Here is a 25,924-nt window from a genome sequence, read left to right as displayed (position 1 = left end):
GTCTTAACTGAAGCCCCACTGTATTTGTCATAGTGTTCACTACACTGGCCCATCCTTAAGAGTGCAATGAACTTAACAACGTAGAAATGCATTGTCAAGTTCCACAACTCTCCTAATTCCATTCACATGTGGGAATCTGCGAGCCATGCAACGAGAATATGTCTCAGTAGCACGCATTGTCAGTGCTTCACGACATTAATGCAAAGCTTCTACAGCAAGTGTGAAATCATTTATTATGTCCAAAAGAAAAAGAGTGAAGTCTGCCAACTCCTCCCATCCACCGGGAATAGCAGATACGCCCCTCAAGCAAGAACACTTCTTCGGACATAGCCAGAACTTTGCGCAGCAGAAGTGCTTTCCGCGGGAGTGTAGGTCATCATTGCACGGCAGAGGTCACGTGCTTCTTCTGCGCTGGAGCGGAAGATAGGGGGTTGAAGTGCAGCTTTATATCCTCGCGTGCAGGGTCCTTCGTCGCGGCGAACGGTGAAGTTAATGCCACCACACGGGCAAAAAACGATGAGCTTCGAACGGTGCATCTTGTTGCCACTACTACTGTTGGGGGAACGGGTCGGCCAGTTGCGTGACTCTCGGGTAGCGCAACCGCGGCGCCCCCGGTGGCAGCTGCTCCAGCTGGTCCTGTGCCCAGAGCAGAAGGCGCAGCATGACGGACAGCTGCGGCCGTGTGGTGCTCTGATCCTCCAGCAGGGCAGCGTTCACTTCGCTGGCCACCTTCTGGCGCTGCGATGGATGAAGCAGGTCGCCGAACGGACTCGACTGCGGTTCCTCGAAGGCCAGCAGTGCTAGCGTTCGCTCCAGTTCGGACAGCACCTGTTGACATGGAGCAAATTCAGTTTAGCAATTTGGTTTTCCGGGATGGTTGGTACATGAATTTAGCATGTTACGATGCGAACACGAGAGGAGAACCGGCCTTCGTCTTGTGTGCTTGCATCCTAACGTGCTGGAATCCTTCACTTTATCCACAAATTCAGGCAAAGTGAAGCCAGATTGAAAAGTAAACAATAGAAAGTGAACGAGAGGATGGAATTGCCCCCTTTGGTGCGATTTATTGACACAGGCTTCGTTTTGGAACCAGAGCACACTTGGCACCTGCCAATTTTCCAACCAGACTTGTATGTATCCAACGTATTCTACTCCAATTTACTCTATCTTAAATACTTTTCAGAGTGCTTTGGTATCCTGGATATACTCCAAGAAGGGAGTACTTTTGTTGTGACTTGAATACATTTCATAGTATCTCGTACTCAGTGTTTCAGATACTTGCGAGGAAAGTACAATCCCTAAGCATGAGAGCAACTCTACTGGACAATACAGGCACAATTCCATTGTCCAACATAAGCAGACTGCAATGCTATGCACACTGAAACTCATCCACAAGCTTGACAAGGCCCACACTGCCTTGCATTGCTCATGTCTTGGGAGCAACATAAAAGCAAAAAAATACTAGGCATGGACAAATATTTGAACGCATATTACCGTATTCGTATTTGCTTTGGCACGAATTAAAATTTTTCGAAATTTAGAAGTATTCGAAACGAATGAATAGACATTTATTTGAACACATGTAACCCCCCTTGAGGAGGTGGTTTCACTGCAGCGTGGGTGTGCTATGCCGTAAAACCACCGCTCCAGGAGAAATATGCACAGCTGTGAAGCCACACTTCATGGTTCAATGTACAGGCTGTTTCACGCTTAAGGGAAAACTCTGAGCGCTTTGCAATGTGCTCAGAGTTTTCCCCTAAGTGTGAAACGGCTGGTACATTGAACCTTCACCTGGATTAATTATTGGAGTTTGAAAGCTTGTTATACGGGCTTATATGCACTAAGTTTAGTAAACATCACGTATTTCACCGTTTATAACTTTCAACCTACTGCTATGCAAATTCTTTTACTATAAAAAATTACTTCTACTTAACTTCGAACTGAAAAAGCGACATTTGCACATGCCTAGTGCTAATTTTTAAAAATATTCTGCAAGTTAATTGGGTCGTGACAAAAATGCTCATTTTGTTTACAATATGTGATATATACTATTTTAACTATCTGATGCAAAATTATTCAACCAGATCACTATTTGCTTCTAACCTCAAATTTACTATTCGCCAATCCCTACAAAATACTTTTCCTGTTCATTTTGTGTTACACATGGATACTATTCTGAATGCAGTGTGCTGTACTGTACTCAAATACTTTTTTTGGCACACACTCGGTAAGTTATCTTCAATACACTTTTGAAGTATCTTGTGGAAGTCCAACCACACATCATCTCAAATGGATGAAAAAAAAAACTTGCAGGACGCTTCAGCTTCGCCTACAAGAGTAGAACACGACAGCGTGATCGGGCCCCGTGTGCATCGCGTTCTCAACTGCTAGCCTGGTTTTCAGTGGATGCAAGATTGGATCTAAGCAGGGACCTTTATGCATTATATACTAGTATGCTATGAAACAAGTGGTTTGAACAGTGCAGCAAAATTCCATATCTTAACTTGTTCTCGGCACTGTGTATACACTCAAACCTCATTAGAACAAAGTCACATCTGCCGCGAAAATAACTTTGTTGTATCCAAAAATTCGTTATAAACGTTTATTTTTAGCACTGTATCTATGACAAGACTATTCTTCACTTACTTCGTTATAGCCGATAATTCGTTATATCCGAGTTCGTTATATCGAGGGTTGAGTGTATTCAACAAGTTCTGCACAATGTCGTTGCCCAAGACTGCTGCACTCAAATCTTTATCTTCAGTGTCCTTCATTACGATAAAATGCTTGAATATGCTAACATACAAAAATTAGACGACACCGCGCTCGTCATTTTACCTGAGGGTTCTCCTCTCCGCACTCGCTGAGGTGGTCCTGGGCGTAGGCGAGAGCCTCCTCGGTGCGCCCCTCGCGGATGAGTTCGATGAGGTGTTGCTGTCGAAGGTGGAACAGCAGGCATCGGTCATTGTCCAGCAGCTCGGGGCGGAGACCGTTGAGCAGGGCCACTGCCTCCAGCACTCGACCCTGAAGTGGGAGTCAAAAACCTGTGTTACCCCTTTGTAAAAAGCCACCAGAAAAACCTCGTAGTGCAATCATGGGGTTTTAAGCACCAAAACCACAATACAATTAAGAGGCATGCTGTAGTGGAGGCCTCTGTGTCAACTTTGACCACGTGGTGTTCTTTAAAATGCACCTACAGTAGACTCTCGTTAAAGGGAACCTGAGGGGACCAGGAAAATATGTTCCATTTAACTGGAGTTCCATTTACCAAGAGATGAACAGGGGTGCAGAATTCTAGTACGAAACCAATCATGTTAGTGGCAGTTGTACCATTTAAGCAGCAGTTCCGTAAAAGAGATTTCCACTTACTGAGAGTCTACTGTAAATCTCAGCATACGGGTGTTCTTGCATTTCGCCCACACCGAAATGCAGCTGCAGTGACTGGGAATCGAACCCCCATCCTCGAGTTGAGCAAGGAGTGCAGCACCTTACCTGCTAAGGTATTGCGATGTGTTCACAAAAACCTGAAAATTTTGGTCTGCTAGAAACAAAGCCCTGGATTTCTTGCCAGACATACCCTTCAAAAATAACGGCATATTTTTACCCCCCAAATTTCAAAACACACAAAACTCATAAATCAAGGACATTATATGTAATGAATGCATGGAAGGATAATTTAACTGTGGAAGAGTACACTTCTGGAGTTGGAGGGTGGGGGGGGGGGGGGGAACCTCCACCACATGCAATGGTGTTTATTACTATAAACGAAAAAAAACCAGCGTTCAGCAGTCCTAGTATAAGTGCAAGCTTGGAAAAGGCAGCCACACCCAAGACTTTGATCTTCGTCTTTCTCACTTCAGAGGACAAGTGGCAGCAGTGCTACTTGTACCCTCTTTGTCATCACTATTGGCAAAATATGTTAATTAGCTAAATTAGCTATCATCACCTTCAAGGTCACATCAAGAAACAGCGTGAGCATGCGGTACGAGAAAGATTGACTGGACCTGGCACTGTCCGGTCCGTCTTTCGTGTCCCATGTGTTTGCGCTATTTTTTGATGCGATACCTTACCAACAAGCTCAAGTTGAAACTGCTGAAGGTTGTGTGCCAACAAATATTTAACATAGTGCTGCAATGATTATTGGCACACACCCACAGATCGGCCACTACCACAGTGCAATTTATACAGCATTGACTCCCGCCACGGTGGTCTAGTGGTTATGGCGCTCGACTGCTGTTGGCCACACGTTACTGTATTTTTTCGCGTATAACCCACACAGGATATACGGAAAATTTCTGAGCTAAAGTCAAGGTGCATGTTACATGCGAATGTCTGTGCGTAAATTCGCTTCACGGCACTGCTTCACAACAATGCAAGGAAGGCAGCTTCACAGTGATACGTGTGAATTTTTTTTTCCTTTTATTTTTCTGCAGTTCGTGGTTGGAGGGTGGGCCTGGTTTTGTGTAGGGGCAGGTTATATGCAAGAAAATACGGTATTCTTTGCATTTTCAAGTGCATTCTTAGCTGATGAACAAAGTAGACACACCCCAACATTAAGACCTTCAATGCCACGCAGAGAGCCTTGGTTTCAATTAAAGTAGGCCTCTTTAATAACTTAATTAACTTAATAAGCGTATCATTTCCTGGCCTACTGGATGTCGCACTAAGTGAGAACAGCTGCTTTTTCAAGGCGATGCGACTGGTTCAGATAAAGAAGCAGTGACAATAAAACGAGATAACTTTTTCAGTGCCTCTATGACAAATAGCATGCTTTTATCCTTCGACGAACAGGCCTGAACATTTCAAGATACCAGGAAACTAAGAGTGTCAGTGGACGCTTTCAAGCCCAATTTAGAGGCTTTTTGTCCACTGCCCACAACATCACTGTACGTTGTAACTTGACGTTGAAAATAAACTGAAACTTGAAACAACAGCAAAAAGTGGTTGAAGAGGGGGCAAGAAATATTTGGAACATGAAAACAGCAACGTTAAGCATTAATGATGTTACTGACAGCCTTTGAACTCTTTCCACATAGATTTCCTAACGTTGCATGTTCATACTAGCTGCCATGAAGTTGTATTTGACACGGAAATACGTCATCCGAACACATTCAGTTACTCGAACGACTGAGGCTCGATGCTGTCTTCTAAGCTGTCAGCATAGACTATCTACTATGCTGTACAAAACTGGAGCACAGCCTGTGTAAGCATCGGTGCATTACGGTTCCACAGTCATGAGTTGAACTCACAACCTCGCACTTAGTGGCTCACCACGGTACTTTAGCCACTAAGTCACAGGGGAGCGTAGTGGAGGATCTGTAAAGGGTGAGAAGCGAACAAAAAAAAAAAAGGAGCGCACGCATCCTCTGTTCGAGCTTCTGTTCTGCAATGTGGCATTACATGTTAAGCTTTCACTGAGCCTTCCACACTCAGTGGACCTACCTAGTGTTCAACAGTGAAGTGTACAAAAAGAATAGAATTTGTGAATGGCGATGCAAAGAAAGAGAGATGGATAAAAGATGGCCACAACCCCCGGAATATGACACAGACACAGAAGGGCAAAGGCGAGACTCTTGCCTCCTGGAGGCAGTCTCGTATCCGGATGCGTTCGTCCAGAGAGTCCAGAGGCACGGGCGGGACCACGCCAGCTTCGAGCCGGAACTTGTCGGCAGCCTCTTTGAAGCCCTCGGTGACCAGGTAGTCCATGACTAGCCGGTTCAAGTCGGTGCGGTGAAGGTGTACGCCATCTAACCTCTCCAGCCACTCTGCACGATTCGGCTCCTCCGTGCTGGGCGTTGCCTTGTCACTAGACCCTGCGCAGTGATCACATCACCATTGGATGAGATAGTTCGCAGTGCAGCTAGAGTGAAACAGTGTTATCAGAAGCTAAATTAAACATTTTTTTTCAGTTTTAATTCATTCTTAATTTGTCAATCAGTCAGTAGTAATAATTGTAGGGTTTTACATCCCAAAACCACAATATGATTATGAGGGACGCTGTAGTGGAGGGCTCCGGAAATTTTGACCACCTTGGAGTTCTTTAACATGCACCTAAATCTAAGCACCTGGGCCTCTAGCATTTCACCTCCATCAAAATGTGGCCATCACAGCCGGGATTCAATCCCACGAACTGCAGGTCACATGTCAAGCACCATAACCACTAGACTACCACAACTGCTAGGTTATTTTGGCCAGTCAGTGCATCGCAATATATATATATATATATATATATATATATATATATATATATAATTGCAGGGAATAACTTCTTGGACGCCGGTAAATAGTATGAATAAAAAGAAGACACACGTCGAAAAACAGAATGGTTTCTTTACGTTTCGGCCGTGGGACCGGCCTTCGTCAGAATAACAGAAGTGACAGTGGTGCTACAGCATATAAGCGCATACGTTTCGCTTGCCATGATCACGTGACCGCAAACGTCGTGAAAGCAAGTGCAACAATCAGACATGAAATATATATTGGGGCCCCGTATCACATCCGACTTGCAAGCAATCAATTCACTAGTCACGACACGTGCACAAGGATTACAGGTGGTACAAGGAATAACATCTACAGCGGTCACTGATGCAAGACACTAAGTTTCCCCGCACTCTCATTCAAACCGCCTGCGATTGTATTGAACTTAAATATGAAAAATGATTCGCGAACTTCCCTGTCATGATGCGTTCGGAAGCCAGACTCCAGAATCGTGGCTCTAATGTTGTCAAATGAGTGGCTCATTGCGTTAGCATGCTTTGATATTGGAAGGTGAGGAAGTGAAGAGATATGAGCCTTGTGATTGTTAAACCGATATCGGACGGGTGTTTCGGTTTCGCCTACGTATTGCATTTTGCAGATTGAGCATTTCAGGAGGTAAACTACATTACGCGTGTCGCAGTTGTAGCCACCATGCATTTTCACGCTGAAGTTAGATGCGGTGTTGTTTGCGATAAGTGAAGTGGTCATATGGTGGCAGACTTTGCAACGAGGTTTGTTGCGAGGACGGCAGCCAGTAGGTTTGTTGCGTGCACTTTTTGACGACGTGAGTAGGTCACGCAGGTTTTGGGCTCCTCTGTACGTCACACGCGGAGGTTCTGGGAAAATTGATTTCAGTCGTTCACTTTGTAGAAGTATGTTATGGTGCTTTCTTAAAACGGCACTTATGTATTTTTGGCAGGAGGTAAAAGCGACCCGCGACTGGACTTTCTCCTACACCTCCTTTCTCCTACACTAACCTTGTTCTAACTTTTTCCGCGCCTGCGCAGCACGTAAATGCCGTTTTAAGAAAGCACCATAACATACTTCTACAAAGCAAACGACTGAAATCAATTTTCCCAGAACCTCCGCGTGTGACGTACAGAAGAGCCCAAAACCTGCGTGACCTACTCACGTCGTCAAAAAGTGCACGCAACAAACCTACTGGCTGCCGTCCTCGCAACAAACCTCGTTGCAAAGTCTGCCACCATATGACCACTTCACTTATCGCAAACAAGCACCGCATCTAACTTCAGCGTGAAAATGAATGGTGGCTACAACTGCGACACGCGTAATGTAGTTTACCTCCTGAAATGCTCAATCTGCAAAATGCAATACGTAGGCGAAACCGAAACACCCTTCCGATATCGGTTTAACAATCACAAGGCTCATATCTCTTCACTTCCTCACCTTCCAATATCAAAGCATGCTAACGCAATGAGCCACTCATTTGACAACATTAGAGCCACGATTCTGGAGTCTGGCTTCCGAACGCATCATGACAGGGAAGTTCGCGAATCATTTTTCATATTTAAGTTCAATACAATCGCAGGCGGTTTGAATGAGAGTGCGGGGAAACTTAGTGTCTTGCATCAGTGACCGCTGTAGATGTTATTCCTTGTACCACCTGTAATCCTTGTGCACGTGTCGTGACTAGTGAATTGATTGCTTGCAAGTCGGATGTGATACGGGGCCCCAATATATATTTCATGTCTGATTGTTGCACTTGCTTTTATGATGTTTGCGCTCACGTGATCATTGCAAGCGAAACATATGCGCTTATATGCTGTAGCACCACTGTCACTTCTGTTATTCTGATGAAGGCCGGTCCCACGGCCGAAACGTAAAGAAACCATTCTGTTTTTCGACGTGTGTCTTCTTTTTATTCATATATATATATATATATATGCGCAAGGGTCCCAAATCAATGGACTGCAACAAGACCCTTGGTAAGGTTGAATGCTGTGGTGGCATAGTGGCTGCAGTGCTTAGCAGCAGACCTGAAAGAGGTTCAATCCCAGTCGCAGCAGTCGCATTTTGATGTAGGCAAAACACTGCAGACACGTGTACTGTGCAATGTCAGTGCATGTTAAGGAACCCCAGGTGGTCGAAATCATCCAGGGCCTGCCACTACGGCGTCTCTCGTAGCCCGAGTCGCTTTAGGACGTTAAACGCCATACATAAACCAAGCAGCAGTAAATGCGAAAAAATGTGTAAAGATCGTAAAAAGCAGTAACAAAAAGTGAAATACAGCTCAATGATATTACATGAAGCTAACAATATAACGCATTCACATCATAAAAATTAAACCAGGTATAAATAATTCTTTGTGCAGGTAGTACTGCTTAAGCTCAAGTTTAAATGAATACAAGGATGAATAAATTTTGAGAGAACATGATGGTTTCATGGCAGTCAATGAAATTGTCATTTTAGCGTAGTTAAAGCGATAAACATGCTGAGTGGTTCTCAGCGCAAACGACGAAACACAGAGAAGAAGGAGGTACACGAACACCAGTGCTGTCTTACAACTAACTTTATTAGCAATGAAACCACACATTTTAAAGCACAACCTATCCCACGTGGGCACACGTCGATGACGCCAGACCAAAGATACAGTATGAAATCAAAGGTGTAACTGTAAACATAATGTATCACGAGGCAAAACTGTTCAAGAAAGCAATCTCTCTGTCATGCAAGGCGATAGACGGCACACTTACACACCTAGGGCCTTTTTTGAAGATATAAAACGCCTCCATTATCTCCCTGGTGGCCTGGTCCACATGCGCGAAGATACATACGGTGTGTTGAAACATCGGTGTGCATGCATGTTCTGTGGAATGCTTAGCCAAATGAGAATACGGATTGCCTACCAGTGAGCGCTTATTATTAGTCTAATATTAGTCTAATATTCAGGCAACGGCCCGTTTGGCCTATATATACGTGACCACATGAGAATGGGATTTGGTAAACAACGCCTACACAGCATGGGACTACCGGAGATGTGTTTCACCTTGTTTCACACCGATGTTTCAACACACCGTATGTATCTTCGCGCATGTGGACCAGGCCACCAGGGAGATAATGGAGGCGTTTTATATCTTCAAAAAAGGCCCTAGGTGTGTAAGTGTGCCGTCTATCACCTTGCATGACAGAGAGATTGCTTTCTTGAACAGTTTTGCCTCGTGATACATTATGTACAGTTTAACCTTTGATTTCATACTGTATCTTTGGTCTGGCGTCATCGACGTGTGCCCACCTGGGATAGGTTGTGCTTTAGAAATGTGTGATTTCGTTGCTAGTAAAGTTAGTTGTAAGACAGCGCTGATGTTCGTGTTCCTCCTTCTTCTCTGTGTTTCGTCGTTTGCGCTGAGAACCACTCAGCTGTCAAAGCGAGTCACACTACCATTCAGGTATCGAACGAGAAGGCCACCCGTTCACTACAGTTACGCAGTAGGCACAGGTGTTGGCTTTTTCACTACTCATCCCCCCCCTCCCAGCTCTGGTTACCAAAGGCTCATAACTCAGGGCCTCACAGAGAGATAACACTCAAAGGGCTCCGCCTGCGACAGCGTGAAAAATAAACGATATATGTGCTCGTAGATTAGGAAACCCAGCCAACCCAGCCTCACAGCAATGCGCCCAAACGCAGTGAGGTACCACGCGTAACAAAACCTGCGAGCTTTTTTCTAGGCGCACGTTGGCACCTACGCTATGTTGCTGTACTACACTTTCACACTTAGGACTGCTTGCTCATCGCACGACTCGGATGTCGTGGTTGTGAAATGTGACCAACTACGGTTTCTGTTTTCTTTCTCGAATTCTCGTATACCTTACTTACTGGATTTGCTGAGAGATGTCGAGCTTTGGCTCATGGCTGCGGCTCAGCTGACCCAGCTGCGATGTAAAAACCACACAACACTCGAGTGAGCTCGGACTGCGGACAAGTTGCGAGGTCAGCTTGGAGCTTAGTCGTGACGGTATCGGCAACTCTCACATTTCTCAACGACGCGCACACGGATCATAATTCGTTTAGGAGGCGTCGAACTATCGCAAAGGCTAGAGTTGAGCGCACAAGAAACGGTGCTTTCGTGCGACAAGCAGCAGCACACAGCCTTGCCTTGCCCACACCACGCAAACACAACAAGCAAAGCTACCAAAGCAAACACATACAAGCAACTTGTCCCATGATTCCACGCTCCCGTAGCGACTGCAAGATGGCGGGTACGGTGCGGTGTTTCGACATGGCTGGGGACTATTTTGCCAAAGTTTAATGCTCGTCTCGCTCCCGTGGTCTTGGGTTCGACCATGGCCAACGAAAAGTAAGCCCGTGCTTTCGTTTTCCGTTTGCTTTGCATCCCTCCACGCTTCGCTTTACGGTTTTTCCGCGGCGATTCGATCGTGTACGCTTCACGGAGGAGAGCGGAAAAAAGAGAGATGCAGATCCCCCGATCATCCTTTCGATCTCGATCGAAAGAGGAAAGGAATGAGAAAGACTGGCGACACGATAACGCGAAGCGAAACTTGACACGCCGCTCTACAAGACGCCTCGTTGGCCTTGGGCGGTGGCGTGGTCCCGTTTTCGAAGCACCCCGACTCCTAGCTGTGAGCAGCTGGGCGCGGTGCTGCCGAAAGCAGCCGGTGAAAACGCGTGAACACCGTCCTTACGAGAGAAACGGCCCGTGCATACTAAGAACCCCGATCGCAGTACCGAACGAAACCCCCATCTTTAGCACTGCGTGGCCCGCAGCGGCAGATTCGCCCGCTTGCAACCTATACTTTTGCATTTGTTGTTTTACTTTATGTTTGAAGACGTTCCTCACTCATTGCACTTGTAAGGAGTTGAGTGCCTGTCGTTCAAGCTGTCGCCACACGGATATGAAACGGCGTCTTGTCACCATCAAGTGCCTCGATTGTTTCGCGTTCTTTTACTTTAGCGATGCGGAAACGATCAACTCTCATAGAGCGGCGCCGTTCTATGCATGAAACCTTCGAGAACTCCGGTTGTATGCCTGCGCGGGTGAATTACGTTGCATTGCTATTTCAGTTTCGTTTCTGTAAGAAAAACGAAACGTTTCATTCACCTGACGAGGAAGTTTCTCAATGCAGTGAACAATTGTTTCGCTTTTAACGTCGGCATCGCTTGTAGTCGAAAAATTGGTACGACGATTCACGTGAAAGCTTGGCGTTTTAGCACGTAACTTTGCGTTTTTGTCGGTGTTGCGTAGGCGTTCCACATGCTTGTAATAGTTGTGCAGATCAGTGCTCAAGGATTATGAGACTTCGGCAATTCCTTAAACATGACTGTACTGCAGTTCACGAACAAACTGTGCAGTCGACGTGCCCATAGGCCGATGCCGTTTGTTATATGGCTTTGAAAGAAGAAAAATGTGTCTACTTGCGAATCCATCAAGCTGCTGTGTGTGTGTTGAACTTGCAATGATTAATACGCCTGCATATGCTTCCTCGAATGTGAGCTTAATTGTTATTGGGAGGTTAAAGCTGTCAGTGCATTAATCTTCATTTCAGATTAATGTTTCTCATGAAAAGACTAAAGTTGTGCTTTACATTGAGTGACATCTATCTACGGTTTTTATTCCAAGATAACATATTGCAGGATACGGCTGATTTATTTTAGTGTAGGAGGCTGAGATTGCACCTGAAAATTTTATTGCCGTAACACTTCATAGATTAAGGAACAAGACTAGTTAGTATGACCTCACAGCTGTGCCAAGCAGTATCGCAAGGAGGAAGGTCTAACACATAGCCAACTAATATATGTAGCTACATTTACGGAATAGGGTTTCGATTGTTGTTGGGGTTGTTGCTTTAATGTAATACTGTCTTAATACTTTAATAACACTTAAGTGAGTGGGAACACGGGCTACTTCAAAGCTGGCTTTACCAAGAGACGGTTATTGATTTGAGGCTACCATATGCCATAACAACGTCAGAAATGCAAGGATAAACAAAAATTAGGCTAAGCAAAAGAACCACCCCATATGAACCCTTAATGAATCGCCTAGAATTTTTCGTGCCAACTACACCATAAGAACAGCGTAACACATGGAACACACAAGCGGTATATGTAGCCACAGTGTTTCAGCACATTGACACAGGTGTCAAATATTGACTAAAGTGTCAGTGATGTTGAAATTGGACAAATTGTACAATTTTCAACCACTGAGGTTAAGAACCAAAGCAAAATTTCCAACGTCGTCGCTACAGGTTGCTTCAGGAAGCTGCCTTTGTATAAATGGAAAGGGAAGGGGGGGGGGTATTCTGTACAAGTCAACTGAGTAGACTATTTGTGTTTCAGCACGTGCAAATCGGATTGCGTGTGATGATGACGATTGGTTTTTGGCTCACCAGTTGCATCTAGCAGAATACTCCCCCCTTGTTCGCACTCCTAGTAAAGCTTAAATGAGTAAAGCTTAAATTAGCATCATGGCATTTAACATTTGTTCTTCTCTCTTTTGAGCTTGTGCGGGAAGTGAAATGTTGTGTTTCGAAACTAAATTGCTGCAATTATTTGCCATAACGCTGTAGTCGGTTACAACTTAATAAATGTAAACTCCGCCCACAACTGTTATGGTACCGCCCAGAGAGAACTTGCATAAATGCCCCATCCATTGGCAATTGACTATTTATGTGACCTGAAGCACCTGCCGTGTATTTGGCGACGGTCACTTTCCCATACAGGCACATCTTCGTGTTGCTAGTATTCGGTCGAGAACTTGAACTTCTTGGCGAATTTCAGCAAAGTTTCCGGCTTCACTGCCCTGCCAAACGTAACGTTTTAACAATGGACGACAAACTTTTAATTCATAATATGCATAGTGTTCACATTAGCAGCGATAAAGTACTTACGATTAGAATAGAAACCACCCACAGCACAGATTCACAGATGAATGACAGGCCTGCGGCAGTTCCGGGGGCGGAGCTTATATTTATCCTTGTAACCGACTGGAGAGTAATGTACCAATGTATGGGGCAGAAATCTGAAAGATAACAAAGAAACTTGAGAAGTTGGGGCCTACGCAGTGTGCGACGGACAAGAAAATTATAAGTGTGACATTAAGAGGTAACAAGATGGCAGAATGGATGAGAGAACAAATATGTGTGGCTGATATCCTGGTTGACATTAGCAGAAAGAAAGTAGGACCTTGGAGGTCACGTAATGCATAGGACAGATGACTGTTGGTCAGTTAGAGTCTTATCTCTTGGCAGTCTCTGACCATGACTTCTGGCATCTCACGTTATCCTATATCAGTAACAGTAACTGACGTAGAGGTTTGCATCCTGACGGTCACAACAGAGGTGATCGTAATGCTTTAAGAGGCGTCTGCTTTGTGAGATTTCTGCCAACACGAGCTGTTCTCTTGGCACATAACGCCCACTCTGCACCGTGAAATTAGGCCACTGGCGATAATATCACCACTGGCAACACTGGCCTGGCTTTTTCTTGAAATATCTATGAATAGACTTTCAATAAAAATTTCCTACTACCGTAACATCTACCACTTGCTTCCGTGTTAAGCTTTAGTGAACCCGCTTTGAAATCTCTCCAGAAGAAGTCAGTTCTTAAGTTTGTAATTTCGCCAGGGTTTCAGAAGCTATTGACTTCAACTAAATAAACAATGCATAAGAAAAGAGCAGAGACAACACGTATGGACCAGCATTGATCTATGAAGCTCTTCCAAATCTTGCTCACTCACTGCAGCAAATACGTGAAAATATTTCTTACGTGTCTAAGCTGAGCTGCTTCATAAATCAGCCATTTGGCAATTGCAAGGCATGTGTGAAAATGTTATAAGTGCCAAGTAGTTACATGCAATTGAAAGGTCTACAATCTGTGCATGTGTGTCTTGTTTAAGCAAGATGTATTGTACTCATCATATGTTACTGTTTTCTCAGGTTTGACATTTCTGTTCTGCCTTTAAGTTCTGTCTTTAAGTGCGTCACATTTGCTCTAGCATCAGCTGCAGCAGCTTCTGGAACTGCTTTGGTGGCATAACATAAGGCTATCATAACATTGACCGCCGTAGGTTCTGCGAGTGTCGCAATGGCTTGATATGTTATCTGGAGTGTGCGATGAATGCTGTGTAAATAGAGACCACTCGTGAGAAGGTATCATTCAACTGGACTACAGCTGATATCATTGCAATTCGGTTGCTTATCTTGTGTGTGTGTGTTGCCACAAGTACGAAGTGCTGGGATTGTATGAGAGGCTTTGATGTTTTGGCTCTTTAGTGGCACAGTAACTCAGTGTTATACTCCTTGGAAAAAAAAAGGGAAGAGATGCAAGTGAAATGGCCAACAATGAAATTATGCATGTACTACATGGAATGCTAGTGTGTGACAGTATTTTTATGTGGAGTCATCTTGAGGATCAAAGACATGCAAGGTGTCACATATTTACTTATTTATTTGTGAGACACTCAGGGTACAGTTTGTACATTGTAGAAGGTAAGGGCAAAATGATTTGTAGCAAATTACAGTGCAGGGAACAACATTATGTGATAGTTAATTAATACACACTTTATTAAAGAGACAATGAAAACACTACATAATAGTAAATGAGCATAAAGAGTACACTGAAAGGGCGATGTCAACCAATAAGCATGTAATTATACCAGTTGTTACCATTCATTATTTCATGTTGATTAGTGCATTCTTATGAGAGGGGTCGGTGATGGTCACTAATGATGCAGGTAGACTATTTAATCGATTGAGGTCCTAGGAAGGAATGATTGTGAACATGCTGTGGTGTTATGACGAGGTAAGTTAACTTTGCGTACATGATCATGACAAGCTGAATAGTAAGGGCCATAGTGGATCCAAAGCAAGTGAAGAGGTGTGTTGTGGTAACAAACTTATCTGATGGAGGGCATCTCTTCATTGTCAATACTTGCACTAATAGTATTCCCGTTTTACTATTTCAGCAGTGCGAATATGTAATATAATGAACGATGGCTAAGAAATGAAACTGCCAAGTTGCATATGAGTGGCAAGTGATGTGACGAAATGTCATGTGGTAGCATCCTCATCACGTGTGCTGACGCCGCCGACGGTCAATTTTTGAAAGTTGAAGAATCGGCTTCGCCTTAATACACTGTTCGGCTGTCGTTCCATGAAATTCCAGCTGCCGCTGGTGTTTAGTACACCACATTCACTACCGGCGAAACAACCGACAATTTATTTACAGCAGCAATAGGCGGGATGAGTGCACAAGGCTGGTCTCTAAGTGCTCCATGCGAATATTTTACGAACCGAAGATCCAGTAAAATATAATGTCGACAGCCATTAATTCGGGATGCATAGCTTTCCTCACTCCAAAAAGGAAATGGAAGAGAAAAGAAGATACTGAGGAGCCCTTCACGTTTGCAGTCCCAATGGTAACATACTGAACCTAGCATGGCAGTGTCCCTAAACGGACCGTGTTGCGGCCGTGCAGTCAACGAATGCATGTAGTACCAGTAGCAACGCGTCCTCGCGATCGCCGCCTTGTGCATGCAGCGCTAACATTAGGTCCCAAAGTTGAAGAATCGGAGCCCATGGACACCACATTCACTACCGGCGAAACAACCGACAATAATATTACCGTGGTCACAATAAATGAGTGGCAAAGGCTTGATGCAGGCTGCTCCGATGCGACAAAAACGTCCAGGTCGACAGCCATTAATTCGGCCTCTATACTTTCCTCACTTCCAAAAAGGGCAAATGGAAGAGAAAAGAAAGATACCTGAGGAGCCAGATACTGAGGCTACAGCAACCCGTCGACAAATACAAAGACGAGCTCAAGCAACTGACAACAGGCCGCACCATTTTGCACGCCTTCACATTGGCTCAAGTTGAGAGTCGGCACTACCGACTTTATACTTGAACGGACAGCGTTGGTTCACCTCGGCCAGCGTTGCAGGAAGCGCGCGACATGAACTATTTTGTTTGTTTTTCGTATCTTTAAGCTCTGAAAGAATCAAGGCACCATGTTCTTTCTCCCGGCGGCATGTAATTCCAAAAGCTTACGAAGGGAGCTTTATCTGGAAGCGACATTTTGCTATTTAGCGGTCCAGGCTTGCGTATTGTGAATAGACGGTCAGCATCGGGGAACTTTAAGCGCCCAAGCTTTCAGTATTAGCTCTTGGCAAATCTACTTTCGAAAATCGACTTACAGGCACAGAAAAATCAAAAACCGACTTTCAGTGAACAAACAAAAAATGAGTGCCTTTCTGCAAAGAGATAATAGCAGCTGAAGGGCGACTCTAGCTAGCAGTGGGCTGTTGCAAGTATAATGAGTATCGAAATGATTCAAATGATTCGAAACAATTCAAGTGAAGTGGGTTGCATCTAGCAATACAGCCAGAAACTATCACTCGCATGTGGCACCATATAGATGCTATAAATTCCCCCCTTTTAAAGTGGCAACGTCCTGCGAGCCACCAAGCTAGATTTCCCATTCAAACCTAATGCCAACCTATGTGAACTATTTATCTTTAAGAAAGAATGACCATGTTCATACCTTAGCTTTCTCGACTTTTACGGTTTTGTGAATTCAGATTTTATGCCGTCGCGTTACATGGTGACACAAGAGTGCCAGCGCCCTCTAGCTATTGTTGCCGTGACAACAAACAACCAGCAGTCTTGTGATAGCCAAGCAGAGAAGCTAAATGTACGCAAAAATTATCCTACTGGCGCATTCTGTGAACACTGTATGTTGTTAATGCTTTTCAAATTACTGTTTGTCACCGACTAACAAATGCTACTAAGTCATTGCTCAATTCAAGAAGCGTCTTTATACATGGAAAACTTCTCGAAAGTTATTGATTCTGTAACAAAATAATGTTGTCTGTAATCTGGTTGCACATGCAACAGAAATAGCGTTGAACATTCTACCAGCGACAATGCTGGAACGCACAATTACTTATGTATTATAAACAGCCAGGTCTTCTGGTGCAGAGTGCATAGAACAGGTTTCAATGAATGGTGACTTCTGTTACTGCTATCTTTGTGCTATGAGGGTTCTTTATTTTTCTGGGGTCACCTGATATATAGTTCAAATCTTTAACTCCTACTTTGGCTACTGTATTCTTCACCGTCACATGACATCACAGTAATGTGACATTACTGTGCCTTATGTGAAACAACCAGTACGCTTTTCAAGTCTAACATGCACTTTTTCATGTGCCTTACAATAGCATTGCAGCTCTCAGGTTGGCGTAACTCATACAGCTGTTTTAATTTAGCTGCACCTTGTACTTGATGACAGTTTTTGTTCACTTGTATTACTTGTATTGTATAGTGAATGAACAAATGAATATATTGTTTACCTTGTGCTTCAAACTAAACATTAGGCCTTTTTCACCTTGTCTACTCGATATTCACAGCACGGGCTTCTTGACTAGGGCTTTTACATTGGGGTAGTTGAACATGTGCGCAGTAGTGACCGGGCACTGTTTTATGAATGACACACACTGCAATGGCATATAACAGGGTGAGTGTTAATGAAGAAGGATGTGCCTGTAAAGTGTTGAGTTTTACCTCATTTGCATGTTTTGTGCCACTTATCATCTAGTAATAATTGTGCATGTCTGTATGCCTTTAAGAATAAGGACTTGTGAGCTTTTTATCTCATCATCCGTCTTTTATTCTTTATCTTTTAAAACTAGCTTGTGCTTGTGTCTTCATATTCACTTTGTCAACTCATTGAACAAATTAATTTGGGGTGTGGTTCCCGTTAACGTGAAACTCTTGACGTGGAAAAAAAAGACAAGTCTGCGTAGCATTGCATCATAGACTTATGACCAGTTCTGTATGGTCTTGAAAGGTCAATAGAAGAGGGGAGGGCACATCTTCATGTTTTCTCTTGACTGTTCTCACGCAGGGTGGAATGGGTGGAGATAATCGAACCCCGCACCAAGGAGCACATGTACGCCAACCTGACGACGGGCGAGTGCGTCTGGGATCCACCCATAGGCGTCAAGATGTGAGTGGGCAGTGCTTGCACCTTGTATAGACCGTTCAAGGCACTGGCAAAAGCAGAACGGCTTCCTGTAGTGGGGAACTGTGTATAAGCATCATAGCTATTCACAAGTCGTCGTGAGTGTAATTGTTGCACCCATAGGTCGGCAAAAAATGTGGAGCTCACTCAGACTCACTCATGAAATATGTTTTGCCTTTACAAAATATTTTGATCAAACAAAATATTTTACAAACAAAATATTTTGATCAAGAACTTCCTGTGGAAGAGTTTTCGGGGGCAGGTCATGGCACTCCCCCCCCCATCACCTCTGTAACTCAGGCCTCTGATCAATAAATATTGAGCTGGCGTATGAGCTCTAGGGCTTTGAAGTACGTGCCAGTCGAGGGGACTATAAACATGAGCCGACATAAGGTTGATAGTAATGCTGAAATGGTGTAGATAGAACGATAGGTCGGCAAAAAGGTGTGGAGCTCACTCAGACTCACTCAAGAAATATATTTTGTGCTTAGAGCTCACTTGGACTCAGACTCACCAAAGTTTTCTTCAACCGGACTCACTCGGACTCAGACTCGCTAAAAATTTTCTCAACTGGACTCACTCGCACTTAAACTCACCAAAATATTACTCACTTGTACTCACTCAGACTCAGACTCGCGGCTCGATCTGAGTCCGAGTGAGTCGACTCATGAGTGAGTTTGCCGACCTATGGTTGCACCGCCACACTTTGAAAACACATCAAAGGCACACTTGAAAAGAGCTGACTCATTGTAGGATTGGAAGGCAGTTAAGTATTGGCGAGTTTTAGTGTTGCGTACGTAAAACACTGCACTTCGCCTAGTCACATGAGCATAAGTTCTGCACATGCACACAAATGCGCGCAGTCGAGCCTATATATCGGCTTTAAAAGGGATCCCACAATAGTTAGTCTTTTGGTAATTTGATGTGAAAAAAGTGGGCCCCAGGTGGTATGCTTTACTGTATGACGATTAGTCTTCTGTTAGTATACTTCACCAGCTTACTTGGCAGCAAAGCTTGCTAAAGCAAATTCATAATTATGAAGAGCAAGTGAGGCCCCTGCTCCACCAGCCATCCATGTCATGTGACCCGTGCCTTGGTCACCTTTATTAGATGGCATTAGGTTCAATGCCTTGTTGGACAGCATCTGCCAAAGCACTGCTGCTTGGTCAGCATGAACGTGTCCAATGATGCAAGTGGTCACTGTGCTACTAAGACGAGCGCACTGCGGGGTGTGGTGCAACATTTCACATATTAAAAGTGGCGGTGAACATTTTTTCAATTATGTTGCATATTTGCGTGGGATTTCTGAGGAGGCATTAAATTGTTCTATATATCCAGGTTTCGTACAAAGGTGCGTGCTATAGACCTAAACAAAATTATAGTGAGCGAAGGAGACCGTACCGGAAAATAGGAGTTGCATAGCTTCCTGACCGGAAATTCTAACAGGTTTTCTTTGCTTTTGCCATCACTGTGCTCGGGTTCCATATCGGGTACCATTTTGTTCAGAGCTTTAGCTCATAGGCTACTTCAATTTCATTGTTAAACACATGTGGAATGCTTAAATGCTTGCATGAGACAACTGCATGACTGATTTGAATTAAAGTTATTGCATTACGGAGAAGACTTTTTTTCTGAGCTGCTCTAGACAGTGGTATTTTAATTTAAAGCCTCATTTATTTGTATTTTTATTTTTGTTTTACAGAAATTGCCGGAAACCAGTAAGTTGTGAAAGAAATTGAAGCATAACTCTTGCAAATTCTTTATATCACAAAAAAGAAATATTTCAATTCTCTAAAATCTATCGGATCATTTCAAATTGTGCTATCATGATACGCAATATTGCAGCTTGCGTGACGGTATTGTACAGTAACAACTTGAAAAATATTTAGCACAAATGATCGCCGACCGGAGCAACGAAATTACAAATAGCATTCGAAATTTGGGCTCTAGGATGGGCTATTTTTTTCCAGCTACTCCCGCATGTAATGTGTAGATTGTCTGTTACTTTCTTCTTGTCATGCTCAGGAGCAAGACTCCCAGTGTTGCGATTTTTCTGCTGCAGAATTCACCACTTGTGTAAATCTTTTTCCGTCACTGCTGTACGTACCGCTTACGATGCTTTTCCATATATCCAATGTGGAAATCAGTAATAGATGTCGGAGAGGCATCCAATAAACAGACAAAAAAATGTGCTAGCACAGACTGGCACCACATTTGCAATAAGCCCCCACGAAATTTGCTAAAAATTTCTAGGTATTGCACTTAAGATCGTCCTGCATTGTTAAAAACTAGGGGTGTGCGAATATTCGAAATTTCGAAAATTTTTCGAATATTGTTTGCTATTCGATTCGATTCGCACTGAAATTTTACTATTCGAACTATTCGAACTTCCCAGACAAATGCAGTCAACGTCCGGTTGAAAGTGACCCCTTCAGGTTTTCAATATGCTTCACCTCATAACACTCTCGTATTGCGGCAAAGCTGCCTTTCAAGCTCCGTTACGGTCGAACTTGGGCAAGAGACAAAGTCCGGTTGGAAGTGGTCCCCAGATTTTCAATATGCTTCACCTCATCACACCCCCGTATTGCGGCAAAGCTGCCTTTCAAGCTCCGTTACGGTCGAACTTAGCCAAGAGACAGTCAACGTCCGATTGGAAGTGGTCCCTAGATTTTCAATATGCTTCACCTCCTCACACCCCCGTACTTCGGCAAAGCTGCCTTTCAAGCTCCGTTACGGTCGAACTTAGCCAAGAGACAGTCGACATCCGTTTGGAAGTGGTCCCTATATTTTCAATATGCTTCACCTCATCACACCCCCGTATTGCGGCAAAGCTGCCTTTCAAGCTCCGCTACGGCCGCAAATGTATTAACTCAAGAAAACGCTGGTTCCAATATGGAGATGAAAGATGTGGCAGAGTTGGGGGCTCAATTAATGCTGTTTTGGACCTGAAATTTGGGCAGGAAGTCCGAAAAATTCGACGCCGAAGCTTTTTAGCATCCAAAGTTTCAGATGTTCTTATATATCAACGTCTACGAGGCAGATTTGGAACTCCAGACTTGAAGAGAGCACACCCTTGTCTGCCACGTCAGTTGGCCTTCCACAGAAGTTGAAAGAGGAGGAGAGGCTGAGGAAATGGCATCTCTGCCTATCACGTGTAAAGTGTTGTCGGCAACACTTTGGTTGCACCAAATCATGTACATAAATACAATTCGGCCTCTACATTGCCTCATTCTTGATAAGAAAGGCAACTATGAAACATGACCCCACCAGCACTTCATCAACCTAGCGAAAAGAAACACTTTCATGTTGCTATCTCACAAGAACATACTTAGGTATTCTCTGCAACTTTTTCTGTAATTTCACTTCGAACTATTCGAAAAATGTTTGAGAAATATTCAAAAATTATTCGAAATTATTCGATTCGATTCGCACTCAATCTTTATTATTCGAATTTGCTTCGCACCCAAAATTTTGCTATTCGCACAGCTCTATTAAAAACATGTTTTCGGTAAAATGTGTAGCTGAAATGCCGATGAATTCTATAGTGCATTTTTTGGTAGACCAAAATATTATAGGGTTTCTTCTAAGTGTGTTGCATTATAGGAAAGCACCTTACCATAGAGCTTGCTTCTGATGCATAGTTAACTCCCGTCAAATTTTCAGCAGTATTTTTTACAGACCTCGTGTTGTTGCCGAAGCCAGCTTAAAGCATTTGATGGCGGTAGTGTGTAGCAATGGGGTAATTTGCTTATTGATAACGTTTTAGAGGCTTCCGTTGAAAGCACTCAATGATGCAATAAAGTGGTCATAGGCAAAAGGGAATTAATAAAATGAAGGACAAAAATCACCAACCAAGGCACAGCTGCTAACGCTGTAAATGAATGAAAGAAGACAATTTTGAGGGCTCGTTTCTTTGTTTGACACAACTTTAATGAAAACCAGCAGATAATGAAGGCATGGAAAGAATGGGGTACATTAATTGTACTGTTTTAAGTTTATTATATTAATTGTGATAAAACTTGCCGCCGGCAGGGACCGAACGTTCAGATTACGCGCCCGATGCTCTTACCATCTGAGCTACAGCGACGATCGTCCCCTTGTCCATTTTGTGGGGTATTTATGTGCATGCAAACCCTGGGAGTGTTAGCGCCGCTCGCAGCTATGACGGCGAGTGTGGAACACTCTTTCTTTGCCAGCTGATGCTGTAGCTATTGGCCACGAGATCGAGCGGAGTCGCCACCTGGCGGCTTCTGACTGAACCGCGCCTAGTGTGGATTGCTCCATGTGTCGTCTGCTAGCCACGTTGTGTTTGCATATGCGCGTACGTCATGCAGGTCTTCAAATGGCGGTTTGTTCCGTTGCGTTAGTGCAACTTTAACCGCTCGTACGTATGCCTAACACGATGTAAAGAAGCATTTGGCCTTGATTGGCTGTATATGTACTGTAATAAGATCAGAGAGTGCATTTGTCAAGAGTGCTGTGTGTGGTCGTCGTACCCTCCGTTCACGAGAGTCATATCAGTGTAGGTGCCGCTCTGTGGTTCAAGCGCATTGCAAAGTGCACTTGGCGTTGTCCTAAAGATGAGAAGTATTAGATCTCATGTGAATATAGCCTTTTAGCGGCTCAGTGGTAAAAAAAAGGGCTCTCATATCCACTTGCGGGTTGTGGTTAGGTGTATAACTTCGGGACTGTCATTTATAGGTTACGCGACGCGCTTTAGTTGTGTATGGTCCTGGTCCCATTACACAGAAATATTTCTGTTAAGTCACGTCTGACACTTCGGTACTTAATTTGTCCCCTAAAAAGAACAGAAAATGAAATGTACGGAAATCGCAAAACTGAGTTGCCTTGCGCAGTTTTAACATGTGCTGAAATTTATACAAGAACGCCCGTGTACTTAGATTAAGGTACGCGTTAAAGAGTCCCGATGGTCAAAATTAATCCAAACGGCGTACTTTACATTTATGTTGTAGTAATTTCACGCGAAGCCACATCTTTTTCGCTTTACATTATCTTGAACGTTTGTTGCGGTGTAATAGATGGACGGAAGGCAGTGGACATTATTCGCGTGAAAAAACGTACTTTGGTTCCGTGAAATAACCGGGCCTTTGTTCCATTACTGTCATGCAAGTAATTAATTGAAGAAAGTTCCGTGCTGTACAGTTACCTTTGTGTACTGTTACTAGAATAAAAAACAAGCATGTGCGTACTAAACACTTCTGTAGCGCTAAAGCGCTGTCAGCCACGTAGCTTTCCTCAGTAAACCTATCAAATGTCCTACATTGCAGAACTGAATAAAAAATGCGGATGAATATTTGAGCACGCAGTGCACAAAGTGCTATTTGAACTCATGGCGCAGGAATACGGGCTTTCTTTTTGTTGGGGGGTAACCAGATGAACAAGAAGTAAATATTAATTCAGTCGTGCTACAGCAATGCGTAGTAGGTGGAACACTAGCTGAACATGTACAAATAAAACAAGAAAACGTCATCCATTGCGAAAATGCCGACTGTTCCCGAAGGAGAGCAACCCCGTTCGTTGGCAGAATGCGCTTCTCTCTCAAGTAATAGTGACGTTCGGCGCGCTTCGTGCTTTAATTCGGGAATGAAGAGCGCACATATTCCCAGAAAGCTGCAGTCAACGCATTTTGTTTGCCGGAAATCGGGTCAAATCGCTCACAACGAAGCGCTGTTGTGTGTGTTTGCATACGCGCCGACGACCGCCTATCTACACTGGCGCGGCGACGGTGCTGCCACCTGTAGCCCGATCTCGCGGCGAATACAAAGGTGGATTGCTAAATGCAAAGAAATAATTATGGAGTTATACGTGCCAAAATCGCAACATGATTATGAGACATGCCATGTTAGGGGACTCCGGATCAATTTTGAACTCCTGTGATTCCTTAACGTGTGCTTGAATCTGCGAGTACATAGCTGTTTTTGCGTATTCGCCCATTGCAATGCAGCTGCCGTGGCTGGGAATGGTGGGAATGGAACGCACATCCTCATGTTTAATGCACACTCAATAACCTCTGAGTCACCATGCCAGGCATTGAGAAGCGTAAAAGTGCACACCAAGCATGCCACACTTTATGATGATGGAAATTTAAGAAAAGCAAGTTGTTTTAAAGTGCGGCAGCATAGGGCAATGTCACTGAGTTGAAAATGTGAATTATTCACTTACGCCTAGTTACTGCTCTGTCCGTGCAGCAAGCTGACCGATGACAACCAGTGGTGGGAGCTGTTTGACCAGAACACGTCGCGCTTCTACTACTACAATGCCAGCAGCCAGCTGACCGTCTGGCACCGACCAAAGAACTGTGACATCATCCCACTAGCCAAGCTACAGGTCAGTGCCCTCTCGAAGCTGCTGACCGAGGCGAATTAGAGACAGCGACAGTCACGTGGCATGCTGATCGCTGCTGTCCTTTCTCCTGTCTTTGCAACGCTATTAAAATAATCAGTATAGCCTTTTCATAACTGTAAAGCTAGCTTTCCTGCGATGCAGTTAGCCCAACTAATGGCAGCTAGTCACTTCTGCAAACAACATGTTCAAGCACATTTCGCTTGCGCTATGACGCGGAAAATGCGGACTCGGGTCTTTTGATATAAACGCGCACAATAGACAAGCCCCAGCACATGCAACTAGGAACTCCTCTCCAGTTGAAGCACAACAGGTGCCACCATTAGTTGGCCGAATGTGTACCGCAGGGAAGCACACTTGCAGATTATGAAAAGATTCTATTAGCCATGGCATTGCTGAGAAACTCGCACAGAACCCTATAGAGGCAACCTGAATGACCTGTTGTGTAAACTGGCAGTGCCTCATAAAAGATACTGTATGTAATCATGCGTGACTGACACATCATGCTGTTGAAACCTTTTCTTAACTAGCACACTAATGATTCCGTGTGAAAAAAACTCTCTGGCCGCCACAGTACAAAGGCCCCTATGGTGTATTGTGCGTATTCGTGACACCATAATCTGCATTATGACAGCGACACACTTGCTGGGTCTGCATTTCAGCTGTCTTTGCCACTTCCAAGTAGCAGGCCGCTGGCCTGGCCGACCACCCAACCTTGATTGTTAGAGTCATGGACTGTTTCACCACTCACTCTTATGGCGAATTCCATTGAGAGAACAGGAGTAGGGGCGCCGTGCAGTGAGGAGTGGGGTGCAGAGCACTGAGGGCAGTGTTACTCGATCTGCCACTGGAATGCAGCACGCTTCCAGAGAGCAGGTGGGAGGGAGTAAAAAAAATGAGAGAGGAGAAATGTTATGCATCCCAGCATCCTCTGCTGCGAAGCACGTGTGATCTGAGCCGGGCGGTCGGGGAAAGCACATGTGGCAGTGATCGGTAGGACGCACTCGCTTGCTTGCCATCCTGCAAAGTTGCCGCTTCCTACTATTACATGATGGAATCGCAAGCTCAGCGCATCCTGCTTTCTTTGATGCAACGTCAGCCACCGTCTACTACAGAAGTTAAAGTGAATTTGATTGCTTTTTTGCTTGTTTGAGCGCGCACGTCGCACATGCATTTTCGCGCGCGCGGCCACGCGTTTAGTGATTGTTTGTAGGGACCCTAGCCCACTAGTCTTACCGTAAAATGCCGAGCAAGCGCCCCCCTTACGGGGAAGGATAATCCGACCAGATTTGAAGGGGATGGGGGGGC

General features: G+C 44.3%; 2 protein-coding genes across 3 annotated transcripts in view; one reads left to right on the top strand and one right to left on the bottom strand.

The window, feature by feature from the left end:
* Positions 1-217: 217 nt before the first annotated feature.
* On the bottom strand, positions 218-10,421 carry LOC119405658 (glucose-induced degradation protein 8 homolog). Its single transcript, XM_037672498.2, has 4 exons — positions 10,094-10,421; positions 5,578-5,813; positions 2,839-3,024; positions 218-828 (listed from the first exon to the last, which is right to left on the bottom strand). Exons 1-4 carry the CDS (start codon positions 10,125-10,127, stop codon positions 550-552), a joined length of 735 nt encoding a protein of 244 aa, XP_037528426.1. The 5' UTR covers positions 10,128-10,421; the 3' UTR covers positions 218-549.
* A 15-nt stretch (positions 10,422-10,436) lies between these two features.
* LOC119405653 (rho GTPase-activating protein 39) overlaps positions 10,437-25,924 on the top strand; it is a 50,024-nt gene continuing 34,536 nt past the window's right edge. For both annotated transcript variants that reach the window (XM_049419265.1, XM_037672490.2), the window contains exons 1-3: positions 10,437-10,574; positions 18,137-18,238; positions 24,463-24,601. In XM_049419265.1, coding sequence (XP_049275222.1) covers positions 10,561-10,574; positions 18,137-18,238; positions 24,463-24,601 — 255 coding nt within the window. In that variant the 5' untranslated portion in view covers positions 10,437-10,560. The remainder of the gene's footprint in view (positions 10,575-18,136; positions 18,239-24,462; positions 24,602-25,924) is intronic.

The sequence above is a fragment of the Rhipicephalus sanguineus genome, chromosome 9 (assembly GCF_013339695.2).
Source record: "Rhipicephalus sanguineus isolate Rsan-2018 chromosome 9, BIME_Rsan_1.4, whole genome shotgun sequence".
NCBI classification, from domain to species: domain Eukaryota; kingdom Metazoa; phylum Arthropoda; class Arachnida; order Ixodida; family Ixodidae; genus Rhipicephalus; species Rhipicephalus sanguineus.
The sequence above is the reverse complement of the archived record's forward strand: the minus strand, read 5'-3'. Positions and strand labels throughout refer to the sequence as shown.

Bases quoted from the DNA above. Each gene is read 5' to 3' on its own strand.
- LOC119405658 (XM_037672498.2), bottom strand. From the start codon at position 10,127: ATGAGCCAAAGCTCGACATCTCTCAGCAAATCCA. The intron at 3,025-5,577 runs GCAAGAGTCTCG...CTCCCACTTCAG, and splicing joins TACGAGACTGCCTCCAGGAG to GGTCGAGTGCTGGAGGCAGT. The intron at 829-2,838 runs GTAAAATGACGA...CCATGTCAACAG, and splicing joins GCGGAGAGGAGAACCCTCAG to GTGCTGTCCGAACTGGAGCG.